The following is a 24,342-nucleotide window of genomic DNA, read 5'->3' on the forward strand; positions in this document are numbered from 1 at the left end:
AGGTCTTTTTTTTTTTTTTTGAGAGGTTTTTGCTATAGGGCGCTTGCCAGACAGACAGAGAGAGACATAGAGACAGAAAGCGAGAAATCACCCCCCAGGGGGGATGGTCACGCCGCAATCCCTTCTACTCCATTCTCCTCTCGGGATCTTGGGCATGCACGCACACGCGCCCAGCATGAGTTTTAAGCCACCGGGTCCGGGACGCGAACCGTGGTCATCTACGTAGAATCCAGCAACATAGCCATTACACTAACTGCTGGTTCCCTCAAGAGGTCATTTTTAAGGAAAAGATTTTTAAAAAATATTGTGACTTATTGGAATGCCATTGCCTAAGTGATTGGGTCTGTAGAAATACCAAATAAGATGCTTTAATGTTGCTGTAATTCACTTTTGTAAATTCTTATACAGAATTTAAATATATTTTATAGTCAAAAAATAGAATTAATGTAATTAAGAAAAAGTCTGCATCAAGCATTTCCAAAAAACACATTGTCAAAAATCTAAGGCTAGCATTCCCGTCAGAATTTTATTTAAAAATACGTGCAAGTGCTGCCAAATTCAGGTCTAAGAACAGTAATTTTGTCAAAGGGCCACTATAGAAACAACTTGCAATAAAGACAATTAAAAAAACTCTCAGATAACTTGAAAAATGTACACAGTCTTAATAGTAGAATACCTTGCTACTATTTAAAATATAATAGGCAACCTTTATAGTAGAGGGGGGAATAAATGCATTTCCAGTTAGAGAAACCTTTGCTATATTAGAGTCAGATATTTTTATTAAAACATTAGAATTATAGAAAAATATTTTCTCTTCAGAGACATTTTATTTTAAAATGTATAATTGTATATTAGATGTCTTGTGTATATTCATTTCTGCATTTAAATCTAATTTTTTTGTAATGTGGCCATGGACCAAACATACCATATCTGAAAATAATTTTAAGAGATAAAAGCAATTGTAATTAAATGGTTAAAAAATCACGCATTGTGGGACCAGCAGATCGAATAGTGGTTACGTTACTGGATTCCCACATACTCAATCACAGTTCAAGTCCTGGGCCCAGCAGCTTAAAACTCATGTAGCATATGTGTGTGTGTATGCCTAACATCCTGAGAGGAGAATGGAAGAGAAAGGATTGCAGCATGCATCCCCCCCAGGGGATGATTTCTCACTTTCTCTTTCTGTCTCTCCAGGAAGTGCACATATCCTATAGCAAAAATCTCTCTCTAAAAAAAGAAGAAAAACATCACATTTTGTACAGCATTCAATCACTTAACCGAGCCAATTATTATTATTTAAATAATTAATTAATTATTTATTTATTTACTTACTTATATTTGACCAGAGAGGGAGAGGGAGAGGAGGAGGGGGAGGGGGGGAGAGAGAGAAAGTGAGAAAGCAAGCTGCCAGGTCTGGGACTCAAACCCCATTCAGCCATGTGGGAGTCCAGTGCCCTTAACCAGTATACCATCGGCTGGCCCCCCAATTCTTGATATTTGTGAAAAATTATGTATTTGATGAGGGAAAAAAATCATGATGCCAGCTTTAATTATATAGTTTTTTTACACTTCTTTTTAATCCACCTTGAAGAAATTCTGAGACTGTAAAGGCTAGGAGTTAGAATCTATGTGTCATGTCTACCACAGCACCACAGAAAAATCATTACAGAATTTTTAACTACAACAATGTAATGTCCAGTTTCATTAATCCTTACCCGTCGTTCCTCAACTGCCTAGAATTGATGTATATTAATGTACAACCAGGGAGGAAGAAAACAAAGAGTGTGCTGAAAAGCTTCTACTTTCCTCAAGGCAGAAATTTCCAATGCTAAGACTATTAAATTTGGCTCTTGTAATGTCCATTTGGATCGAGTCCTCCTGCCTGTCACAATCATAACCAATAGGCATAATGTCACTACAAATTATCAGCAACATCCAGAATGTCAATGCAAAATTAATTTAGTTTTTCACAAAGCCTGTATGTTTAGCCCCTAGATAAAAGAAAACTCCAGCCATATTTTCAGTACTCTAGAAAGCTAAATCAACACATCAAGTTAGGACACTTGTATTCATGACTGCACGGCAGGCTTTTGTTTTTCATACTCATAAACTGGGAATTCTATCAGAAGACTGGAACCTACAGTGAAATCAAAATAGTTTGGGACTCTTTCATGAAAATCTGCTACAAAGAGATTACTTTCAAGTGTTTTGCTAATATTTAGTATAATTAAACATGAGTTCCATCTTTCCTTTAATTACTTCTCTGCATATGACATTTTAAATAAATGCACGGGCAAAATGATTCCTCACATCCCCACCACAAACTGACTTCTATCTTTACCTACGTCATTGAGTTCAAAGGAAATTTGCTTCCGTGTATTTGGGTTCATGTCTAAGAATTATGTATTTCTAATATCTTACCTTAATAATTTAAACACATCAAACCCTGTCACTCCAGTTCATTGGCAAATCAAGAGGTGAATTTAACATTTTTATGTCAATGTTTGATCTAAAAGTATGCTCTTACCAAATTCTGGTTGTCTAATTAACAACATAAAATCTACGTTCGGTGAACATGTTCACTACTGCTCTTAGTTAGAATAAGTTAAATCCTTCTTCCTATTAAAGTTTATTAGTAAAGGTTATTTGGAAAAAACTGCCACCCCAAAATTGCTTTCAAACCAAGCTTTGGTGGAAAAACAACAATATTTCTTCCCAATCAAAATGTAAGCCATGCAGTGTTCGATCTAGAGATGTTTAAAATTGTGTCAGTCTGCTTTGTCTCTTACCAAGAAATTCTTTTTGAGCAAGCAGGTTTTTTTTTATTCTCTAGAAATTTGACAGAATTTATGTTCTAGATAAGAAGAGCATTCACGAAAGCAATTCCATGATCCATATAAAACGCACACAATGGACAGAAAGTTAGCATGTTATTCTAAGAAACAACCTCCTTGCTCAAAACAATAGGAAAAAGATGTGCATTCATAACTCTTAGCTATTTCGTTTTATCTCAGATTAAAACTGTAATATACCTCAGATGCACCTCAGATTAAAACCCTAACACCCTCAGCAAGAAGTTTTATCAAAATGTTTCCATTGTTATAATCCATGCTAAACAAATCCAATTTTGCATATGGTTGCAATGGCTCCTTTTTGGATTTTAGGATTAGGGGGGATTTTATTTGTTTATTCATTTATTCACTGTCAGTGGGTATACACAGATTCTGTCTCAGAAAGAGACAGAGACAGAGAGAGAGGAAGAGATAGAAAGCACCCACAAGGGGGGCATGGTCATGCTGCAATCTCTTCTCCATTTTTTTCCTTCCTGTTGCAATCTGGGGCATACGTACATACATACTCAGTGTGTTTTTCAAGCCTCCAGAAGTGGAATTTGAACTGTGCTGTGTCTTGTGGGACCCACTTTCCTCAACCAATAGGCTATGGGCCAGCCCTGAGGGAGATCTTGATAGTGCAATATGCAACTGGTAATTTTTACTACATATTGTTACATTTTTAATCAAGAAAGATACAAAGCAGCCAGTAATATGTTGTGTTTATAGAACTGTATAAGATAATTAATTATTGTGGCTGATAAATTTTGTGTGTGTTCTGGTTTTTTCTGTGGGTGAAAAAACTGGAAAACTTACTCTAGGAGAAAGGCTAAAATTTTATAAATAATAATTAAATAAGTTATCATGTAAATGTTTATAATTAAGCAGGGAAATGTTTTCTTCCAGTGAATTATATATATAGGTTGGGGGAAGGCCCATGCTGATCTTAAGTCAGCAAGTTTGTCCAGAGGTGGGTGGTGATTGATACTTCTGAAGTGTTCAGAAACAGGGGCTGAAATAAAAAATAATTAAAAAAAGAAAAAGATTATTTAAATCTAGTAAAGAAGTGAGAACTACTTAGTATAATTAAAGCTCCATCTACTCTTCCAGGTCTCTTTTTATTTGATATGAGGAGTAGTTTAAAATAAGAACAATCACAAAACTCTGTTCTATTTTGAGAAGAGCAAATTGCTTTAGAGTCATTGTTAAAAATCCAGTGTTTGCGAAAAATATCTAGAATTCTGCCACCTAACAGATACAAATGCTAATTACTACTCTTTCTGTGTGTAGTCTGTGAATGTTCCTTGTAAACTGTAACAGAATCTCCCAGGCCTCAAGGTGCTGTTGTGCCATCATGCTTTGGGTTCAGTGGCGAAATCAGTCCATGAAGAAATGTTGAATTTCTTGAAAAGTGACATTTCAAACTAGAAATGTTAAATAAGACCCAGCTATCCTTTTTAGTTTTTTAAAGAGAATTACTTAACTTTATTTAGTTATTTAAATTTGACCAGAGAGACAGAGTGAGAAAGAGAGAGAAGGAAAGTGAGAAAGCAAGCCACCAGTTCCGGGACTTGAACTGCGGTCGGCCATGGAGGAGTCCAGCATCTTTAATTACCACACCACCTGCCGTCCCCCCAGCTATCCTTTTTATCCTTTTTTACCTTTAATGAAGAATTTATTTTTTGCACAATTGACTCTTGCTGATGTGCCACAATTTTATTTTTAATTAAAGTTCGATGATAGCAGCAGCATTGCTTAGCAACTAAGAATAACATTTCTAATATAAGACTACTAGGGTTGGAATTGCAGAGTCCACTCAACTTATTAGAGCTGTAACCTGAAACAAATAATTTCATTTTTCCTTAGCTGTAGAAAGAGACAATATGAGGCCTTTAGTAGTGCACCAATAAAATGTGAAGCTGACACATATGGAAAGGTCCCTAGTCACTGCCAGAGATCTCCCTGCCTATGCTGAGCACTTCATTGCGGCTGGGACAATCTGGAGTGGATCATGGCATTAAGACTTTGCTGGACAGGATGTCATCTCCACACTCTCTCTCTCTCATTCATGCATGAAAGAAGTAAACTTTAAACAAGAAAAGTGCCTTGGAAAGTAATTCTTCCTGTTTAATGAGTTAGTTCACATAAAGTGCAGAGAAGAATACAGGCAGAGTGAGTGCTCAATAAACATCAGCTGTTATCATTATCTGGTGTTAGAAATTTAGTTTGCAATCATTGAAAACTGAGTTTCTAGAAATGAAAAGATAAGGCTGCCAAAATAAATATTGTGATCTTCTCTTTACAAATCCAAAATAGCTTTGACTGGGTGGTCTGGAAAGTCATGACACATTTATTGCATCGAAAAATACAGCATGATTTTCCCGACAGCCTAATGCTTCTGTGAAATCGTTTGCTATTTAGATTATTTTAGCCACTCAGTTTTATACATGATTAAAAGCACATTCACATGTTTAGTATAAAGCCATGATTAATCATGTAAAAGGATTCAGTCACTTGTTCCAATTTAATAACATACTATTACGATTAACGGACTTTATTCTTTCTAACGTTAGCTTTTCCCCTATCTACTCTACCTTCTCTCTATCATAGTTTTCTAATGTTGCTTTTGTCCCAATTCCTAAAGATTTTTTTTGCTTTTCCAAGTCAAATTTTGAAAGGCACAGACTATATACGCTTACTAATCCACCTGTATCCAATTCTAAATCAGATTCATGACATCATCTCTTTGTACTTTTACAATGAAGAACTGATTTGATTAATCAAATAGCTGTGATTTGCTGTATTATCCCCAGAATGGCTCACTCTGACAATGTTCCAGGAGCTCACAGGATTTTAAGTCTTGGCCTGTTGAGCTTCTCACCTTGCCAGAAACTATTTACATTCCATTCAATCCATAACCGCCATAATTATATAAGCTATGTCAATATGCAAAAATCACAGGGTACTTCTTTGACACGGATCTACATTTTTTGTTCTCTAGTATCCTTATGTTGTTTATAATTTGCTGTCATGTGATTATTAACATTTTAAAAATTAGGGATTTCATTGTTCGTAGCCTCCAAATTCCATATTTACGGAATGAACATTTAGAAAGCATATCATTCCCATAGTCTTGTGAGTCTTAATAATGTTTATGAGATATAAATATTATTTATTAAAAAGTGATGTATTTTTTCTGTGTGAACCACATGTTCATGATAAATAAGCTTTTTTGACCAGACAGCTAGTTACTATTTGATTTGGAAGCAACCTAAGGTTGACACGGGCACTGATGGTATTATGCAGCACTACAAAGATGATTCTCAATTTCCTTTACACCTATAAAGAAATTTACAATGGCTACCAGCAATGACAAAGAATAGGTTAAAAAATATTTAAACATATTTGCTACTGGTCATCTTTGGATATGGCAAAATACACAGAAACTGCAACTACTGAAGGCTTTACCGAAACATAGCTCTTCGACATTAGTAGTTGGAGGAATAAGTCTAGAAAAAAGTAAAAGGAAAGGGATACAAAATTTGTGCTTGTGACAGCACCATGGTTTGTGCTGTTGGGTGTGATGCTTGCATCTACAATTTGTGTTGAAACTAGACACGGCAGACAAGAAAACACTCATGTGATTCCTATAGCAACTTTATTTAAATGTTACTTGAAGTGAAATGTTAGGTTGTATGAGTTTTGTACTTTCCTCACTCTCAGTATGGGCTATAAGATCTTCTTCTGCACTGGAAGAGCACTCATGTCTTCCTGTGAAAAGCACTGGAGTTTGATGTTTTTTACAGAAAACACAATGTATTACAAGAGTAGAACAAGTTCTACTTGGTTATTTTCCATCACTCTAAATGCCTCACTTCAGCTCTACATAGTTGAGATGTATCATTGGTACACCCAAAAGAATAAAATGCAAGAAAAATGATTCCTTCCTTTGCATGATTTGTTTATATCCGTATTTTAACCTCTCTTCAAATTAGAAATGTTGAGAACATTTTAAGGATTGAAATATTGTTACTCAGTATTCAGGATATGAGCATTATAAGAGGTTTCTTAATATGATTTAAAAATAAAGTGTCGTGATGGAGCTGGCAGATGCCATGGTAGTTAAGGTGGCTGGACTCCCACATGGCCGACCACAGTTTGTGTCCTGGACCAGGTGGCTTGGCTTTTCACTTTCTCTCTCTCTCTGTCCCTCTTTGGTCAAATTTAAATAAATAAATAAATAAATAAATAAATAAATAAAGTTAAATAAAGTAATTCTAAAAAGAAAAAAATAATAAGGTCTTTTGGTCAACATGTGGCATTTCCAGAACTACACATCTTCCATCTATGTCAACTTTCCAAACTTTCAAAGTAACTCCTACACCCATCTTCTGACAGTGTAGTCTCTTTAACCTATCACCACTAAAATATCCAGTAGAATTGTGTTTTCATGTTGTTTTTGTAAGATGAAAGAGTACAATAGAGTAAGTAGTTAAAAATGTAAGTAAATTCAGAGATTCAGAAATCATTGCACTATTAGAAGAGTAAGTACACTTAGGCTGCTGTCTAGATTTCAAAATCATCCTTGTTCCTGTTTATGCAGTATTTTGAAGACAATGTGCTGACTCCTTAATGGAAAAATACATACAGTCTTAATTTCTATCTGGGTACCTAAATAACACACACCATGTAACATTTCAGCACACTATACTTGGGTGCTATTTCAGCTAATTTCCAATTCTTTTCCTTTTATTCTTAAACTTGATTTTCCTTTCCACAGCGGAAGGACAATTCTGATTCCTCAGATTATTTCTTTAACTCCACTGTATCACTCAATAAATAGGATGCCAGTAAAAACCATAAGCACTATTTTATTTGATTGGCTTCTTTAAGTCAAAATGATCACTGTTTTGCACTTAGCATATTTGCACATGATCTCCAAACCATGAGTCATTCTCCAACTTGAACAAAAGTTAACATCCTAATTTTAATGACTTCCTATGCACTCATACATACACATAATAAACTTAATAAAAGTAATATTACTGATAAAATATGGCAGCTACGTACTTATTTTAAGTTGATAGCTTTCTAATCATAATACATATACTGATAATCTACTTGAGATTTTACAGTTCTGTTTTGTGATTTCTGATGTAGAAGGAAAAAGTTAATTTTCTAGTTCAGAAGGGTAAAATTAATCAGGCAGAGTCCTCAGAGAAGATAATGGCATTGCTATGTTATCAACACTAATGCAAGGGAGTGATAACATAGAATATGTAAACAATGGGAATATTGCAAATCATTCATTGTCCAGAGAGACTGAACCATGTGATTTACTTTGTAATTGTTTTCCTTGAGCCAATGTTAACAATGATTTGTGCTATTTGAGCCTGTATCTACCGATGATAGAAAGAAGTAGGCCAGATGGACGTTGGATAGTAGGAGAAAATCTGCCAAGGAGTGATGTTTCCCTAAGTAATTAATTAAAGCTTAGTTCAATTTTAATAATAGAAAGGAAAAAGTGGTTGGAACCAAGGATCTCATTTTCAGTGGAGAAAATTTAATTCTCAAGATGTTAAGTGAAATTTTAGAAAAGTACAAATGACTTTGGATAGAAATTATTATGAGTCCAAACTGAGAAAATAATATAAATTGAAGTTATGAAAATGGGTAAATCCATGTATTAATTTTAATAACAGCTACTGGATTATTTTTTGTGGCTACACAGTGCATAGTAGTCTCTTACAAAAATTATAAGCAAGAGATTGAAACTGTGTAAAAACATCAAGTTAACTCATTGTGAGTAATGGTGAGATCCACCAACCATTGTAGGTGGAAACTGGTTACTACTGGCCACATGACACCTGTGTGATTTCTGTTCTACCTTTATGCAAATATATCTATCTTACTAAGCTTAATCTATCATGTTGTTTGGAAATGCCCATATTATCATATTATTGAAAGCTGAATTTACATATAGTTACATGACTGGCCATATTAATTCATGTGTGATTTGCGAAAGAAATACTTATTTTTTAACCACTAACATCTAATTAACAAGTACTATTACACATGGTATTCCTGAAGTTTATATCTTTAGGGAGATTTTAAATTTTGTAGTTCATTTAAATTATAGTAATTACTTGGTGATAACTGCACAAGCATCCACAGAACAGTTGGAGAGATCCTTTTAGTTAGGCACCAGATGATGGTTATCACAGAAGTCGAACCGCAATTAAAATAGTACATTTTCTGACGATCAGGACATATCTTTTAAAATATGCTAGTACAAGCATGCTCAGGTAAGCCATTATATGCACTATTTTTCAAAAAACAAATGCATTCGCTTAAATATGATATTAAAATTTTGGAATGACCTGCATATATAAACACTCATCCATATGTAAATTAGTGTTTTAGAAATAATTGAAGTTAAAAATAACAAAGTCTGTCTTGTCTAAAATATAAAGCCCAATTATAACATTTTCTTCTACAATGGAAGAATATAAAAATTTCAGGATGCAATTGTTTCTCAATTTAAGAAAAAAATATAATAAAGGTCTTTATTTTCAACATTATATCATTACATTGGTTCTTTGAAGTATTTTCATAAACAATCATAAGAAAATGGTCTTAATAAAATCAGAACAACAAAAGGCAAAAGCCAGTTAAACCAAATATTCATCTCAGTGAGTTCAACATCTGCGTCCATGTCTGTTTTTTTAAAGGGCTGAAATACTCTTTTTTCAGAATATGACTCAAAATAGTCCTTTCAAGATGGATTCCTCTATGAGTGACACTCCATTTTTAAAAGGCGACTGTCTATTTTAACTCAGGATATTACTCAGCATTATCGATGTGTGCCATGATTTTAAAGAAATTTTTAATATATGTTCGTCTCATGTAGTTTTAAAAAATGAAATTTTCCTTGCAACTATATTGTATTAACACCTTTGCCTGTAGAAGAAGGATGATTTTAAGGATGAAAAAATAAATTTCCCTCTAAATTAACCAATGGATAAATTCAAACCCAGCATTCTTATAATTAGAGTAATCGACCTTAGAATTTTATTACCCATTGAGAGAGCAAGTCTCCAACAGTAGTTTAAAAAAGTAAAGGAGAGAAAAACTTTATGAAAACTATTTCAGGGAAATGATATCAATTTACAACAGAAAGAACATAGATTTTTTTTTTAATAAGGAAATTCCAAGAAAAGAAGTGCTATGCTTAAAATTCACTGTAATATTTTAAAGCCAAGACAATGCCCAGTGTAGTTTATATCCCGATGAGATAAGTGGTCAGCAGGGAGAAAAGGTATTTCTCATGGCCACAGAACCCTGCTCTCCTAGAGAGACACAGTGCAGAAAATATGATTTTCTTCATAAAATAAATATTTGGTCCATATCTAAAATGCAATTTACATAAACCTCCTGGGACAATCCCTTTTTCATTATAAGGGCTAATAAAAGATATCATGGATAGAGATAACATAAAATGATGGTCATTTTAATTTACTGTTAGGTACATGTAATATACATATATGTATAAAACTAAATACAGTATATATGTATGCATACTTAATGCCGTGAGAAAATTAACTGACATGTTTCAAATAAAATGATGCCTGTAAATCCTTAAAGCTTGATTTTTACCCTTATAATGTGTTTAGCCCTGACGTTTTGTCTGATAATCTCCATGTTTGCCCCGTGGTGGCATGAAGTAGAACTTACTGAACATCTACTTTATGCTGTGCAATAATCTTCACAACTCCATGAGGTCTGGTACCCAAGGTGATATCCACACGATGTCCCTTCTCTATTCAGTATCTCAAGTGGCTATCATGTATTAGTGTAAAGCAAGTTGAAGTCTAAAGAAAATAACTCCACTATGTTATGTTTTATCTGTCTGATAAAACTTTTCCAAACAGAGAGAATGAGTATTCTTGTTGGTTCATTTATTTTTTTTTTAAATCTTTCCTTCTTATTTGAGCCATTACCCTGTATGAAACTAGGATTAAATCAAAAAACCAATCTCAAAACAACTGAGTTTCCCTGAGAATGTAGGAAAAGTCAGTAAAAAATTAATATTTTAATCTGTAAACTCAAACTTACAATGAGGCCAACTGAAATTTGGCTCTATCTGCTTCTTATTTAGTTGGTAACGTTAATTGAATGAGTAATAAATCCCCACTATCTTGTGCTCCAAATACAAATTTTGATTTTAGTTATTCCAATGAAAAGAAATTATTTTGGTCACAAGATAGTAAGAAAGAGTATTTTTCTGGTACCATTTTTATTACTATATTGTTATTTATTGGTTTGCATTTATATTTTGTCACCCATAAATCCAAATATTATACACTTATATATATTTGGGCATTAAAATTCCACTTATAAATGAATATATATGATTTTAAAATAAAAATATTAAAAACTGCTATAGTGGGGCTAGCAGGAGGTGTGGTGGCTAAAGGCTCTAGAGTCCCACATGGCCAACCATGATTCGAGTCCCAGACCTGGCAACTTGATCTCTTGCTTTCCCTTTCTCTCGCTGTCTCTGTCTTTCTGGTCTAATTAAAACAAATAATAATAATAATAAATGGAATTAAATAAATAAATGATTGTTTTTTAAAAAACCTGCTGATTGTTATGCTTTTGGCATAAACCAGATGAATCCCAGAAATATGATCCATATATTCCAAAGCATTTTAACTAGTTTGATTACACCATGGATGTCATTACTTCAACAAGGATGCTTTCTAGTCTATGGAATAATTGGAAGCAAGAACCAGCAGGTTTCAAATGACTCCAGCTGTGTTAAGTACTGACTGTGAAGCAGATTCACTCTCTTATATGTTGTTTTGTAATAGGAGTGATGTGTAAGGCAAAAATCCCCAGACGGGAGAAGTTCCTATGGGTAATCGAAGGGAAATAAATTAATAACAAATATTAAAAGAAACAAAGTAATTTAAAAACATGACATGCAACTGACATAGTTAAAATACTCAAGATGAAAGAGGAAGCAGATATATGAATGGGAAGCAACAAGGACTAAGACCAAAACAAAATGAAACAAAACATCCTCTTCCTCTGTGTTTTGATGCTGTGACGAAGACTAATTTTTCAGAAATTTGAAATCGCAAAGTAAAAAATCATGCTTAAGCAGATCATGTCAAAAGAAGACTAACACAGCTGATTATACATGTCAAAATAATATAATAAAACTCAGATTCAAGAAATTCACTAAAAACAAAACTAAAAGAGCACCAGTAAGTGAATGCACGCACCCCTCTCAGTGGTATCCGTGGACAAAAAGGAATAGAAAAACAGGTAACATTTTTTTTTTTTTTTTTTTTTTTTTAGCATCTGCTACAGCAGGTCAGGCATTTACATGTATCTACTCACTAATCTCATGACAACTTTATGACTTAAACATGATCGCATCTATTTTGCATACAAGGAAAGCAAGGATCAGTATACATTTAAATGATGCCCGGTGTCACACGGGTTTTATGCAGCAGTTCATCAAGTCATTTTTCTTATTCCAAATATGAAAGTATTGCTCATAGTCTTCATTTTTTTTCAGCACAAAAATAATTAAATAGGCCAAATAATCTCAAAGGTCCATTCCAGTCTTGAAAATGTGAAACTATTCTATGAATTCTAAGAGACACCCAATTTGTCTTTCTAAAATTAATACAGTAGCTAGACATTGCATTAATCACTATTTAATTATTATTTTGCTTCTTTTAATAGAATTTATATGTGATCCTAATGTTCTGTCTGGATGGCTCCAAAGAAAACTTTAACACGATGCCTTTTTTGTTCTTCCAAAACATGTATCTCTATCAAGTGTATATTGAAGTTAATCTATTGATCATTGTGCTTAAAAATAAACATTCAATAATCTAAGTAGTCAAAGGTTTAAAAAGAAGTTTTGGATGAGCAAATTTGGAAGAAAGAGAATCTGATCCTACTTACTTAGTTCACTCTCCGTTTCTCATTTTATCCATATGAAGAACACATAGGATGATCAGCCATATAGTGGAAGAAACAAGGGAGAAAATGGAAAGCACAGGTACCTCTAAGGGATGAAAGTGTGTCTGTAGAACAACAATGATAATGTCTTCTTTACATGGCTGCTATAGAGATTAAACAAGTGGGAAATATTGTACATATATATAAAGTATAATCCTGATGTGTCTGATCTCACAAGTTAGATCAACATGTCAACCAAGTTCATTCTTATCACCATTGGAGGTTCAGAGTTAAAAATAAAAATGGAAATAAGACATAGTATCTTCTTTCCTTTTGGGAGACTGTTCCCTAATTACTATGCTTTATATATTAATCAGTATTTGGTTTAACTGAGTTTCCATTTGAAAATAAAAGATCATCAGAAATAAGGGCCATGTTTTGAAGAATCCTGAATGTACGCCTGGGGTTGACACTGCATCAGCTGGAGAGCATGCATAGCCTCTGCCAATAACAGATGGTCCTGCAGGAATAGTTTAAACCCTGAGGAGTGTTGCTCCCAGTATCATCCAGAAGTCAATAACCCTTAGCTAAAACAGAATTTAATTGTCTAAAACAGAGTTTAGGTGTCAAAATGCTTTTGCTTAATTATTAACATGTTTAAAAATCAATCAATGAATTCAGCATATTTTGCTGCCATTGCTAGAGCGGAAGCTCTTGCTGTCAGGATCAAAAACGAAAATAAGTTCGTGTCAAACTAAAATATCCTAAAGATGGTGTCTGTGTGTTTTCCTACAGTGGCATGTAATTTTGATATTATTCAATTTTTGAGGCAAAAAATATATACAAATTCTACCATCTCATGTTGGAAATTTGAATGAGTTAGTAATGCATTGAAGCATTATGAATCTATGTAGCTAAAAAATCTAATAAGATTACTTAACTGAAAAAAGGCTGGAGTAAGAAAAACTTAATTTTAAAAATAACGAATGAAAAATAAATGATCTAAAACCATGAGTCAGAATAAATAGGGCTTTGCTATTTCTAGCAAGAAAAGAGATAATGTGAGTTTTACTTGACATTTCATGGAAGACTTAAGCAACATTTGAGGGGGGGATGGGAAGACATGCAGAAATACATTTTGTCACTTTAAAATCTATTGAGAAACCAAGAAGTCAGATGCATAGTAAATAACAGAAATGGATATAGTCCATCTAGTGAATAACAAGAAATGGAGCAAGGAGAAGTTGCCAGGCCAGTGGTGTTCACAGCTGACACACAGAAGGAAGGCTATTGTGATTCTATTCTTCCAATGTGAAAATCAGTTGAATGACATGAATTTATGACACAGGGGGGCATAAACTCACAACTCAGGACTCACTCCATTTTGTCTCCATTTGTCACTTGCACCTTCTACAAAAAGTTTCCTGCAGAACCCTGCGTGACTGCGTATTTGAAAGTCCTCAGCATGCAGCTGCTGTCACACAGAGGCGCAGATTGGTTGCATCCTCCGAATCCAAAAAAGCACCCGTTTTTTTTATTTCTCAGAAAAGACCTACTATAGAACTACTGTCAGCAAAAGACATTTTCTTCCTATAAAACTATGACTTTATTTCATAAATCTTTCTGTGTTTCTGCCCTTTTTCTTATCGTGGTTTGTGAAATGAAGGGAAAAAAAAACAAAAACCAAAAACCAAAAAAAAAAAAAAACCCTTATTCACTGAATTGCAGTTGCTACTGTCTTGCACCAAAAACTGTTTTGTTTTCAAAAATCAATCATCTATGATGACTCTCAGCAAGTCACAGTGCCTACTGTGGGGTGCACATGGATTACATACTTTCTCTAGTAGGCAAAAAGTATAGAATTTGTAAAGTCATTTGTAAATATGCATGACTATTTCCACCAATTTATATCTAATGGGGCTAGTCAAAGACATTAAGCACTAAGGAACTGCAAGGCATTTTATCGAACACTGTCATGAAGGTAAATATATTGAAACTTGTGTATGTCTGAAATGAAATGCTGTGCGGCAAACATGCACTATTTACAAATGGAGCAAAGATGAATTGTAAAAACTCAGTTTGAGAAATGATTCAATAGCAACTCCTATGAGGATGAAAGCACTCACTTAGTACCCAGCCTGCTTCATTTTCGTAATGCTATATAGTCTTACAGATACCTAAGGGTTTCATCTGACTTTACGTTTAGAGGAAAGTCTGATGCACAATTGAGAATTTCTTCTCAGGGGAGGTGAAGGCCAGATCATGGACATCAGAGGTATCACAGTAACATGAACAGGCCAGCATCATCAATCTTGACTAATTAGAATCAGCAAAGAGCAAATCTGTCCATTCTAAGGCATCTATTTGAGGTTTTTATTCTTTCAGACACATCCAATGTTTCTGCATTTGGAAAAAATAGGCAAGACTAATTCCCTAGGCTATAAATCACTCTAATGTGGAGGGAAATGTGTTAGCTAGTTGTATTACAAAGCCTTTACTTCATATTTAATAGGCACCTGCAATACCAGCATTATACAAAGCTCTCTACTTTGCAAATCTTTAAAACCCCACTTAATTTTCAGCACTGATTTCCTGCAATCTAAGAGCTTATGAAGGGTTCACTGTGTTCATACAGATCTATGCAAAATGTGCCAGAGCTTCCCTGTCTGTGATGGCATTCATTTGGAGGTGGATCCCAAATTTCTATCACTGGCATGCTTATTTCCGACTAAAATAAATATTCTTAGAATGAAAGCTGAAGATTAGGAGGACAAAAAAAGAGGCAAAGTAACTAGCACTGGGAGGGATATATGCAAATATCAGCTCAATGACAATTCTTCATACTATTTAAAATGGAAGCTTAAAGACACAAATACTCTGCAATCCATTAGTTCTTCAATATACTGAAAAGGATTAGAGTGTTTCTTAATCAACTGCTAACAGACTGAAAAAAGGCCCAGAGACTAGACTTGAACAAAGCAGTGTAATAATAAAATGTAGAGATGGTCAGATAGAAAGACAAACTGTGGAAGAATTTTTAATACAGTATCTTATACCAGGTGATAAAATTGACCACATTTTCATTCTATCCTAAGCCTACATAATTAAAAATCTATACAGATTAATAAGTAGAGAAGCTGTTTGTAGTGGAGTCCTTTCAAGCACAGATAAGCTAATTTCATATAGTTTCTCAAGGAATTTAGGATAATTAGTGTAAAGTGATTAGAAAGAATCAACCAAAGATACCCCCAAAGATCTTGTTTGTGCTTATATCTTCAATAGTCCTAGCTCTGCAGGTGGCCCCTAGTCCATCATTTTAAATAGGATATGTGCTTATGGCTCTAAAATCAAACTGGGAAAGATTAAGGGAACTTATTTGTATGTGCCATTTAAGTAATGGATCAGTTTATAAAAGCAGATTCTTTATGAATGACCTTAAGTTCTGACTTTCTCAGAGATACATACTACAATTCAGAAAAGTTCACTAATTCTGCCAGTATACATGTCTATCAGAGACAAAATGTCCATAGAACTAAAATGTAAGTAAGAGATTTAATATGGGTTGTTTTCCCAGTTTATTCCTGTCATGACGCTTTACTGTTAAGGAAGGATACTTATTTAGAAACTTTAAATTTTAATGAATCTTGGCTTAGGGGAAAAAAAAAAAAGAGTAGAAATCAAAAGCAAAATGTCAATCATGGTAATATATCTTTCCTGTTCTAAATTTCTGATGAATGACAGCCCAATAGGTTTGCATCAAATAAAGGCAAAAAGCATGTGTTCCTTTCCAAATGAAATGTTTGACAGATTTAACAGTTTTCTAAAATAACAACTGATGAAATCTTCAAAGAGTGGAGTGTATTTCTTTATGTACATGAGAGATCGTATTTTTACATTTGCGTTTATTTCTGTAGCATGGTGCATATTTGGGGAGCTGTGACTGTTAAAATGGCCATAAGATATTAGTAGAGTTATTAATTAGAAAGTCTGACTCGTACACCTCTATTAAACTTTAGAACAAACCTCTTTCTGATTTGTATTTCGAATTTCTCACTAACACACAGCCTGTGATGATTAGTCATATGTTTACCAACTTGATTTCAATTTTAGAACCCTAATACGTCATAAAGTCTAGAAAAACATAAAACATGTAATCAGGTGTCAAAAAGCCAAAATGAAAAATATTTACATGAAATAAACCTTAGTTTCCAGCTGTGCTAAATATTGGGTTGTTGAAAAACTCATGATGTATTTTTCTATGTTTTTCTATGCAAAAATGTGCATGACTTTTACAACAACTCAATATAAAACCTATGATCTGATTTACTAATTTTAGGAAGAGACTAATGCATATTTTCAGGAGAGGACCCCTTTAAGAAAGCAGGAGACTAATTTCAGAGAAAGCTTACCCCAAGGATTTTAAGTAAAAGTAATAAACAATCCAGTTAATTCACAGTTTTGCTTTTAACCACACACAAGAGTTCATCTCTAACAAAGTCAAACTGAGAAGTATGACAAAAAAAAAAAATACAGACATTTGACTTCATCTGAAACCTCAAAAGCATCCAGACTGGTATAGCTGGAAAGACACAACAGAGCTTTCAACATGGGGTAGATTTCTGAATCCCACTCCAACAACAACAAAAAAAAATTGAGGAATCAAAAAATGAAAATAATAAAATAAAAGTATTGTGGAAACAGAACTTACCAGAAAATATGATTTAAATATGTTCACTTTCATATCTCAGTACTTTAGTGTACAATGACATAATGTGAGATAAATGTATTAACATGCTGTATCTAATATTTTAGGTGTAACTCATTGACATCTTATAGACATCAACATGCAAATAAAATCTCAAGATCTTCTATAAGTCACAACTGATTATAAGAAAACCTGACTTTAGATTTGAGGTTTTCCATTAAACCTAAAATATATCCTATTTCAAATATTTTCATTTAACTTTTGCTATGATGAGAAGATAAATGATCATTTGGAATTATTTAAGTAAATAATAATATGTACACACTGTAAAAATACCACATAGTTTTACAAGTAGGACATCTGCAAGGTGATTTTAATGATGCCAAAGCCTGTTTGTCATGACTCATGAGTATGACTCATCTGAAGCTAAGGAGAACATTAATGCATATTGTTTCTATATTTAGAATTAATTGCAATCAAATTTAGAAATAAGAAAATAGATTATTTTAACTATGGAAATTGTTTTCTCTATTCACAAATGTTCAGGATCCAGCATACATGTGTATATACAGTGGCAACTTTACATTCTTATTCCTGCTTTAAGGTTATTAGCCATGAATGCCAAAATATACCTTGACATTTATGGCTTTGGGTAAAAAGATTTAAAAATAAAATCACCAAATACTTGTCTCACAAACCCAAGAGATAAAGAGGCCAACACATCCTTATTTCAAAAATTCAAATCAGCGTCTAAATCTTCCTAGATCGCTTTCACCTCCTAAGTTGGAAAACGTATTCCATGATCATAGGACACTTGGCCAAAAAGGAATGGAAATAAAAATCATAAATGATAATGTCTTCTAGATAATTTGGGAGGTTTTTTTTTTCTACATGCAACCCACATTCAACTGTCCCTATCTATATTATGCAAAATTTAGTAGTTCAAAATATCTTAAAACTTTTGCTAGCCTCCTATTAGTTAACATTTGCTCCCTTCACATTCAGTTGAATTTTTCTTTCTAACTGTGCTAATTAGCAATTCTGCGACTGCCTTGTGCATTTTACATGATATAGTAGCATTTCAGTAGTGGGGATAAGGGTGATATAATATCTCAAATAGTTTGAAATAGAAGCAGTTCCTCCTGTACTGTAAAAATACCTGTAGATACTTGAGGATAGCATGCATACCTACATTTTCCATGTGTAAATTTCTCAGCATACCCAAATGTATATATGAACGCACACAAAGTTAAAGTCAGAATGTTTATGCTCTAAAATGAACATTGCCTTTAGAAAATCAGACATGACTCTATACTCAGAACCAAAGTCTAGTACAAGTCTGAAAAATTGTTTCATTACTTGAAGAAGTTGTCAGATGTTAATAGGTCACTTTTTATTTATTTATTTATTTATTTTTACTTTAACATTTTCATTTACACCCACCTCTCCCCAGAACAAAAAGCTCACTGGGACCTAGAAAATTAATTCCCCAAATGCTGTCAACTTGGATGGAAACAGCAATAAACAGTTTACTATAAAGCCTCCAGCTACAATAAAACTGCTGTCAATAAGTGGGCCAAGAGTTGTGCTATACAAAAGCAGGTCCTCTGGATATGATAATATGAAAGGAAAAGGAGCTAACACTTCTTGTTCCAGTATGCTAAAGCAGCAATTCTCAAAGTGTGTTCCCCAAACTAACAGCATCAATGTCATCTAAGAACTGGTTAGCCATGTAAATTTCCAGACCTCACCCCAGCGATAATGGGGTCTAACAACTGGTGTTTTAAGAAGTTCTCCAAGTGATTCTGAGTCATCCTACAATTTGAACACTATCATATTTTAAAATCATATCCATCAATAATATTGTTTCCCTTTTAGGTATAAATATCAATAAACTTTATTACTTCAGGTCTTACTATAATTGATGATGTTGTCATCTTCAACCTTAGAGCGGTAAACCTTACTATTGTTACAAATAAAACCAAGACATCATCTTTTGTCTAAATAAATAAATAAATTCTCAATCTGTAAAAGCTGAGCAAATTTTCTAAAAATGTATAAAAATATTTTATGGGAAATTCAATGACAGACTTGGTATATTCAAGAAAAATGAAACCTTGGTAATATAGATTGAATGAGGAATATGATTTACAGTTGTTTTGTGTGTTCTTCGCAGGTGAACACGAGGGGAAACAGCAAGAGAAAAAAGCCAAACAAAATAAAAATTGATACATCACATACAAATCCATGATGTAAAAGTCAGGTATTATGTTTTCATTGTATAAACCATCAAAACTAATGATATGCGCGTTTAGTAACTTTTGCTCAAGAGTCTTGCATTTTATCCACCTATCAATCAGCACCATAAAGTGACAAGGTATTCTGTTAATAGCAATTGTGCCTACCTAACTAAAAATCTTCACACATTATATATTCATTTATAAGTTCCTATTGAAAACTTTTGTTGTAATAAAAATTCCTTTTTCAAAATCATTTGGCTTCCAGGGCACATTTTCTATAAAAAACACTAGTTGAAGTGAAGAAACTAATTTTTAAAACCTTTTTAACTAGGACGTCTTCAGAGACCAATCACATAGTTCAGGAAAAATCCATTGTGCTGGGTAGTATATAATTCATATCCTTTATTCATAGAAAAAATGCTTCTATTTCCTATACTTGTACACATTGCTCTGTGAATCACTATCACTTCTCTTCTTACTTTCTTCATTTCCGCCAACATCAAAATGACTTTTTTTTTAGGAAGAAAACTTTTAGAAAGTGTAAACAAAGCCATTTCAATACCTCTTTATCATAATAGTGGCTTACAGCTACACTTGAATATGAGAATGCCTACATAACCGCAAAGTGACACGTGGTCACAAGGAATGTCTAAAATGCACTTTAGTTCCAATTAGAGAATTGTTTAGCATCCTAACCAGAAGATGACATCATACAAGCAAATATTTTTATAACTAAGTCTCAGCAAAAAGTCTTTTCCGTATACTGCTGAAATTAACTTCACATTTATGTCACTGCACTTTCAGGGAAAAGTTAGAAAAAGTGGGTCTATACATCAATGTGAATACTGACCACACTTAGATGAAAAGAAAGATGATGTGGGAAGTGTCATATATCAATTTTTTTCTTTGGAAAACAAATTTCCAGATTCCACATGCAAAGTTTTAAATCACATGAGTTTTGTCACGGCATGATGCAAATCATAAAAGAACATCAGTCTATTCTCAGCCATGAAAGTAAATAATAAATTTCCTTTCAATTAAATGGAAATTCTTAATGAAACACATAAATTACCTTTCCTATCATAATTAACTATTTAACAACTTTTAAAAAGCCTCTAGTAAGTAGATGATTTCTAAATTTGAAAACATCAACCTTTTTTCAAATGCTGATGAAGTTAATACAAAAACTAGTTGTTCCAACTTCAACATGTATCTAATAACCTCATAATCTCCTCTATGACTTCTATACTGAATTATTTTAAATTTCTTGATTTTGTGTATTTAAGTTTTAGGTATGAACTTTTAAAACACTTTTGATATTTAATATTTTACTTTTAAAAATAGAGATAGTTGTATAATAAGCTTATACTTAAGATTCTGGGACTATCTGCATGATTCAGTGTCCAAAATATTTTTATAACAATCTTATTACCACGAAGCCTTAAAGTCATTTCAGAGTAATAAATAACAGATGGTCAGGGGAAAAACAGAGTTTCAATAATACACTCTACTGCACCCAACTCCCAGAAAAGAAAATTCTTGATCTTCCAAAGACTAATCAATGAATGGCAATACTGTCCTGTAAATTAATTTTGCTGTCTTAATTTTTCTGAAATCCTTATGTTCCTTATGTTTAACGAATGCAGATGGGCCATCACCATAAATGGACTCCATACCAACAAAGACAAAACTTGGATTACAAAATCCTAGAAAGTTGGTGTAGGGAGAGTGAATCACAAGAGAGCAAGCAAATGAACTTAAATGCTAGTTGCTCCAGAGCAACTATCATTAAATAAAAGGTATCTTTGGCTGTACTACCAGCTTGATCCTTCCCTCCCCCTTTCTCTGCTACTGCGGGATTGGCACCTGGCCAGCACAAGCGACATGATACCCTAGTGCCATCTACAGGCTATTATCGACATTCAAATTTTGTGGCAACAGACAAGCACCAGTGAAATAAATTAGACAGCGCTGCATTTAAATCTTTATTAACAAGGAATTATTAGACCTAAGAAAAACTAATTCTGGATTTGGTTGAAATATGAATGTCTCAGCCTCTTAATCCCTCTTCATATGGCATATTTCACAGTTTAAAATGAGTTATGACAGATCACTTATGCATTACTAAGATGAGAGAATATTTACAATGGATTCATTCTTTTCACTATAAATCAGTTATGTTAGGGAGAAAGCATTCCTTTTTTTTTTTCTTTTTTTTTTTTTTGAAAGAGTATTTGACCATCTTGGACACTAAAAATCTTCCTATTAAATACCGAATTTACTATATTACAATAAAATAATTTGAAATCAAAGAGAAAACTTCCTATATGGCTTAGTTGCAACCTATCAACAATCATGTGCTTCACAGCTGATGTACACTTAATACTCTACTATCTTGTTTAGATGCAAAAAAAAAAAAAATTAACCCCTTTAGCAACCATAGCTCCAGCATAATTGCAGTCAGACCTTCAAATGTCATTTAAAACTTGAGATTTGAAGGTGACTTTTTGGATGCAAAGGTAATATGGAAAATTTGGGACAGTCAATTCGGAAAGCCCAGAAGCGGATTTTGGCATATCAGAACAGGTTTTCTTTTTCAGCAAACATTATCTTGGGACATTTTGGAATAATTTTCTCCTTTCATCTTTTGCCATTTGAAGGAAATGAGGAGGTTAAATAATACTCAGAACTCAGAAATTTCAAAGCTGTTCTAAAAATTCTTGACAGAGCCCCAGAGGAATAAAAAAGGGGTCAAGTTTTTTTTTTTTTTTCCCCCTCTTTATAACTAAGCTAAAGTTAGACCCAAACAATAGACGCACTGGCACGTTAATACTGGTTGACTGGGCACTTGTATGCAGTACTTAAAGACCAGTAAAAGTGCTCGTTTACCTGTCTGGTGTGTAAGGGGCCCTTTGTCTTGAAGCCTCCTTGGGAACTGCACTCTGAGGCACTGAAGTGATCTGAACTAGTGGCAGAGCGTTTGGACAGGGTGGCAAAGAAAAAAGCCTCTACTTTTACTCCACCCACCTTCCTCATGTTAGGGTTACCAACACCCATGAAACACATATTCAAAGCCACACAACTCAACGTAGCAAAGGAAGGAAAGAAACCAAGATGAGGGTGATGCCCGGACAGGGTTCTTTCCATGACACTGTGGTATTTTCGCCAGTTGCCTGAACTAGCCAAATCAAGGAATTATTTTGGCATCACACAGCCCGCTGAACTCTGCTTTTTTGGTGAAGAGTCTGAGTAAGAGTGTAGTTAAAGACCCACCCTTGGTCACCCAGAAAGGAAAGAACTGAACTGCGCTAGGATATAGCATTTTGACGGAATTTTTGAGATTTTGGTTGAGTTACTTCCTTGCTGTCAGCCCACATGGGCCATTTTTAGGCAAGTCTACCAAGTCTAAGTATCAAGTGCAAATCCCAGGATGCTTAGCAACGGAGAAGAAAGATTTACAGAGGGTGTGGGCAACTGCTTCTTTCTCCTAAGACTCAATAAATCCAGCTGCCCTGTAAGGTGGTCCCTCCATCAATTACTACGAAAACGTTCCCTTCTCAGTTAACCACACCCGTGAGGAAGGGCAGTGATGCGGATAATGCAAAATCCATTTCTTTTTGGCTTGGGAAAGCATGATAATGAATTTTTAGCAGCACCTAATTATGTTCTACCGAAGATAATATTAAAAAAGTGTTTGCATTCTCTGAGCACATATTAAGTGATAGTGTGAGGAGTCGAGCTGGAAGAGGAACCAGACTTGGAATTAAACATTCATTAGAGGGGCCTACCAAGTGGATAATTCACTCAAATAACTGGGATATTCACTCTTTGGGTTTCCTTTTTTCTTTTTTTTTTTTTTGAAAGAGTATTTGACCATCATGGACACTAAAAATCTTCCTATTAAATACCGAATTTACTATATTACAATAAAATAATTTGAAATCAAAGAGAAAACTTCCTATATGGCTTAGTTGCAACCTATCAACAATCATGTGCTTCACAGCTGATGTACACTTAATACTCTACTATCTTGTTTAGATGCAAAAAAAAAAAAAATTAACCCCTTTAGCAACCATAGCTCCAGCATAATTGCAGTCAGACCTTCAAATGTCATTTAAAACTTGAGATTTGAAGGTGACTTTTTGGATGCAAAGGTAATATGGAAAATTTGGGACAGTCAATTCGGAAAGCCCAGAAGCGGATTTTGGCATATCAGAACAGGTTTTCTTTTTCAGCAAACATTATCTTGGGACATTTTGGAATAATTTTCTCCTTTCATCTTTTGCCATTTGAAGGAAATGAGGAGGTTAAATAATACTCAGAACTCAGAAATTTCAAAGCTGTTCTAAAAATTCTTGACAGAGCCCCAGAGGAATAAAAAAGGGGTCAAGTTTTTTTTTTTTTTTTCCCCCCTCTTTATAACTAAGCTAAAGTTAGACCCAAACAATAGACGCACTGGCACGTTAATACTGGTTGACTGGGCACTTGTATGCAGTACTTAAAGACCAGTAAAAGTGCTCGTTTACCTGTCTGGTGTGTAAGGGGCCCTTTGTCTTGAAGCCTCCTTGGGAACTGCACTCTG

The 24,342-nt window shown here is 33.9% G+C and overlaps 1 protein-coding gene across 4 annotated transcripts in view; it reads right to left on the bottom strand.

Moving 5' to 3' along the window:
- Positions 1–24,342, bottom strand: part of PCDH9 (protocadherin 9) — a 1,049,538-nt gene that overhangs the window by 1,020,839 nt on the left and 4,357 nt on the right. For all 4 annotated transcript variants that reach the window (XM_006159778.2, XM_006159777.2, XM_006159781.2 and 1 more), the window contains exon 3: positions 22,650–22,732. In XM_006159778.2, the coding sequence (XP_006159840.1) occupies positions 22,650–22,732 (83 nt within the window). The remainder of the gene's footprint in view (positions 1–22,649; positions 22,733–24,342) is intronic.

The sequence above is a fragment of the Tupaia chinensis genome, unplaced genomic scaffold (assembly GCF_000334495.1).
Source record: "Tupaia chinensis unplaced genomic scaffold, TupChi_1.0 Scaffold000658_2, whole genome shotgun sequence".
In the NCBI taxonomy this organism is placed as follows: Eukaryota; Metazoa; Chordata; class Mammalia; order Scandentia; family Tupaiidae; genus Tupaia; species Tupaia belangeri.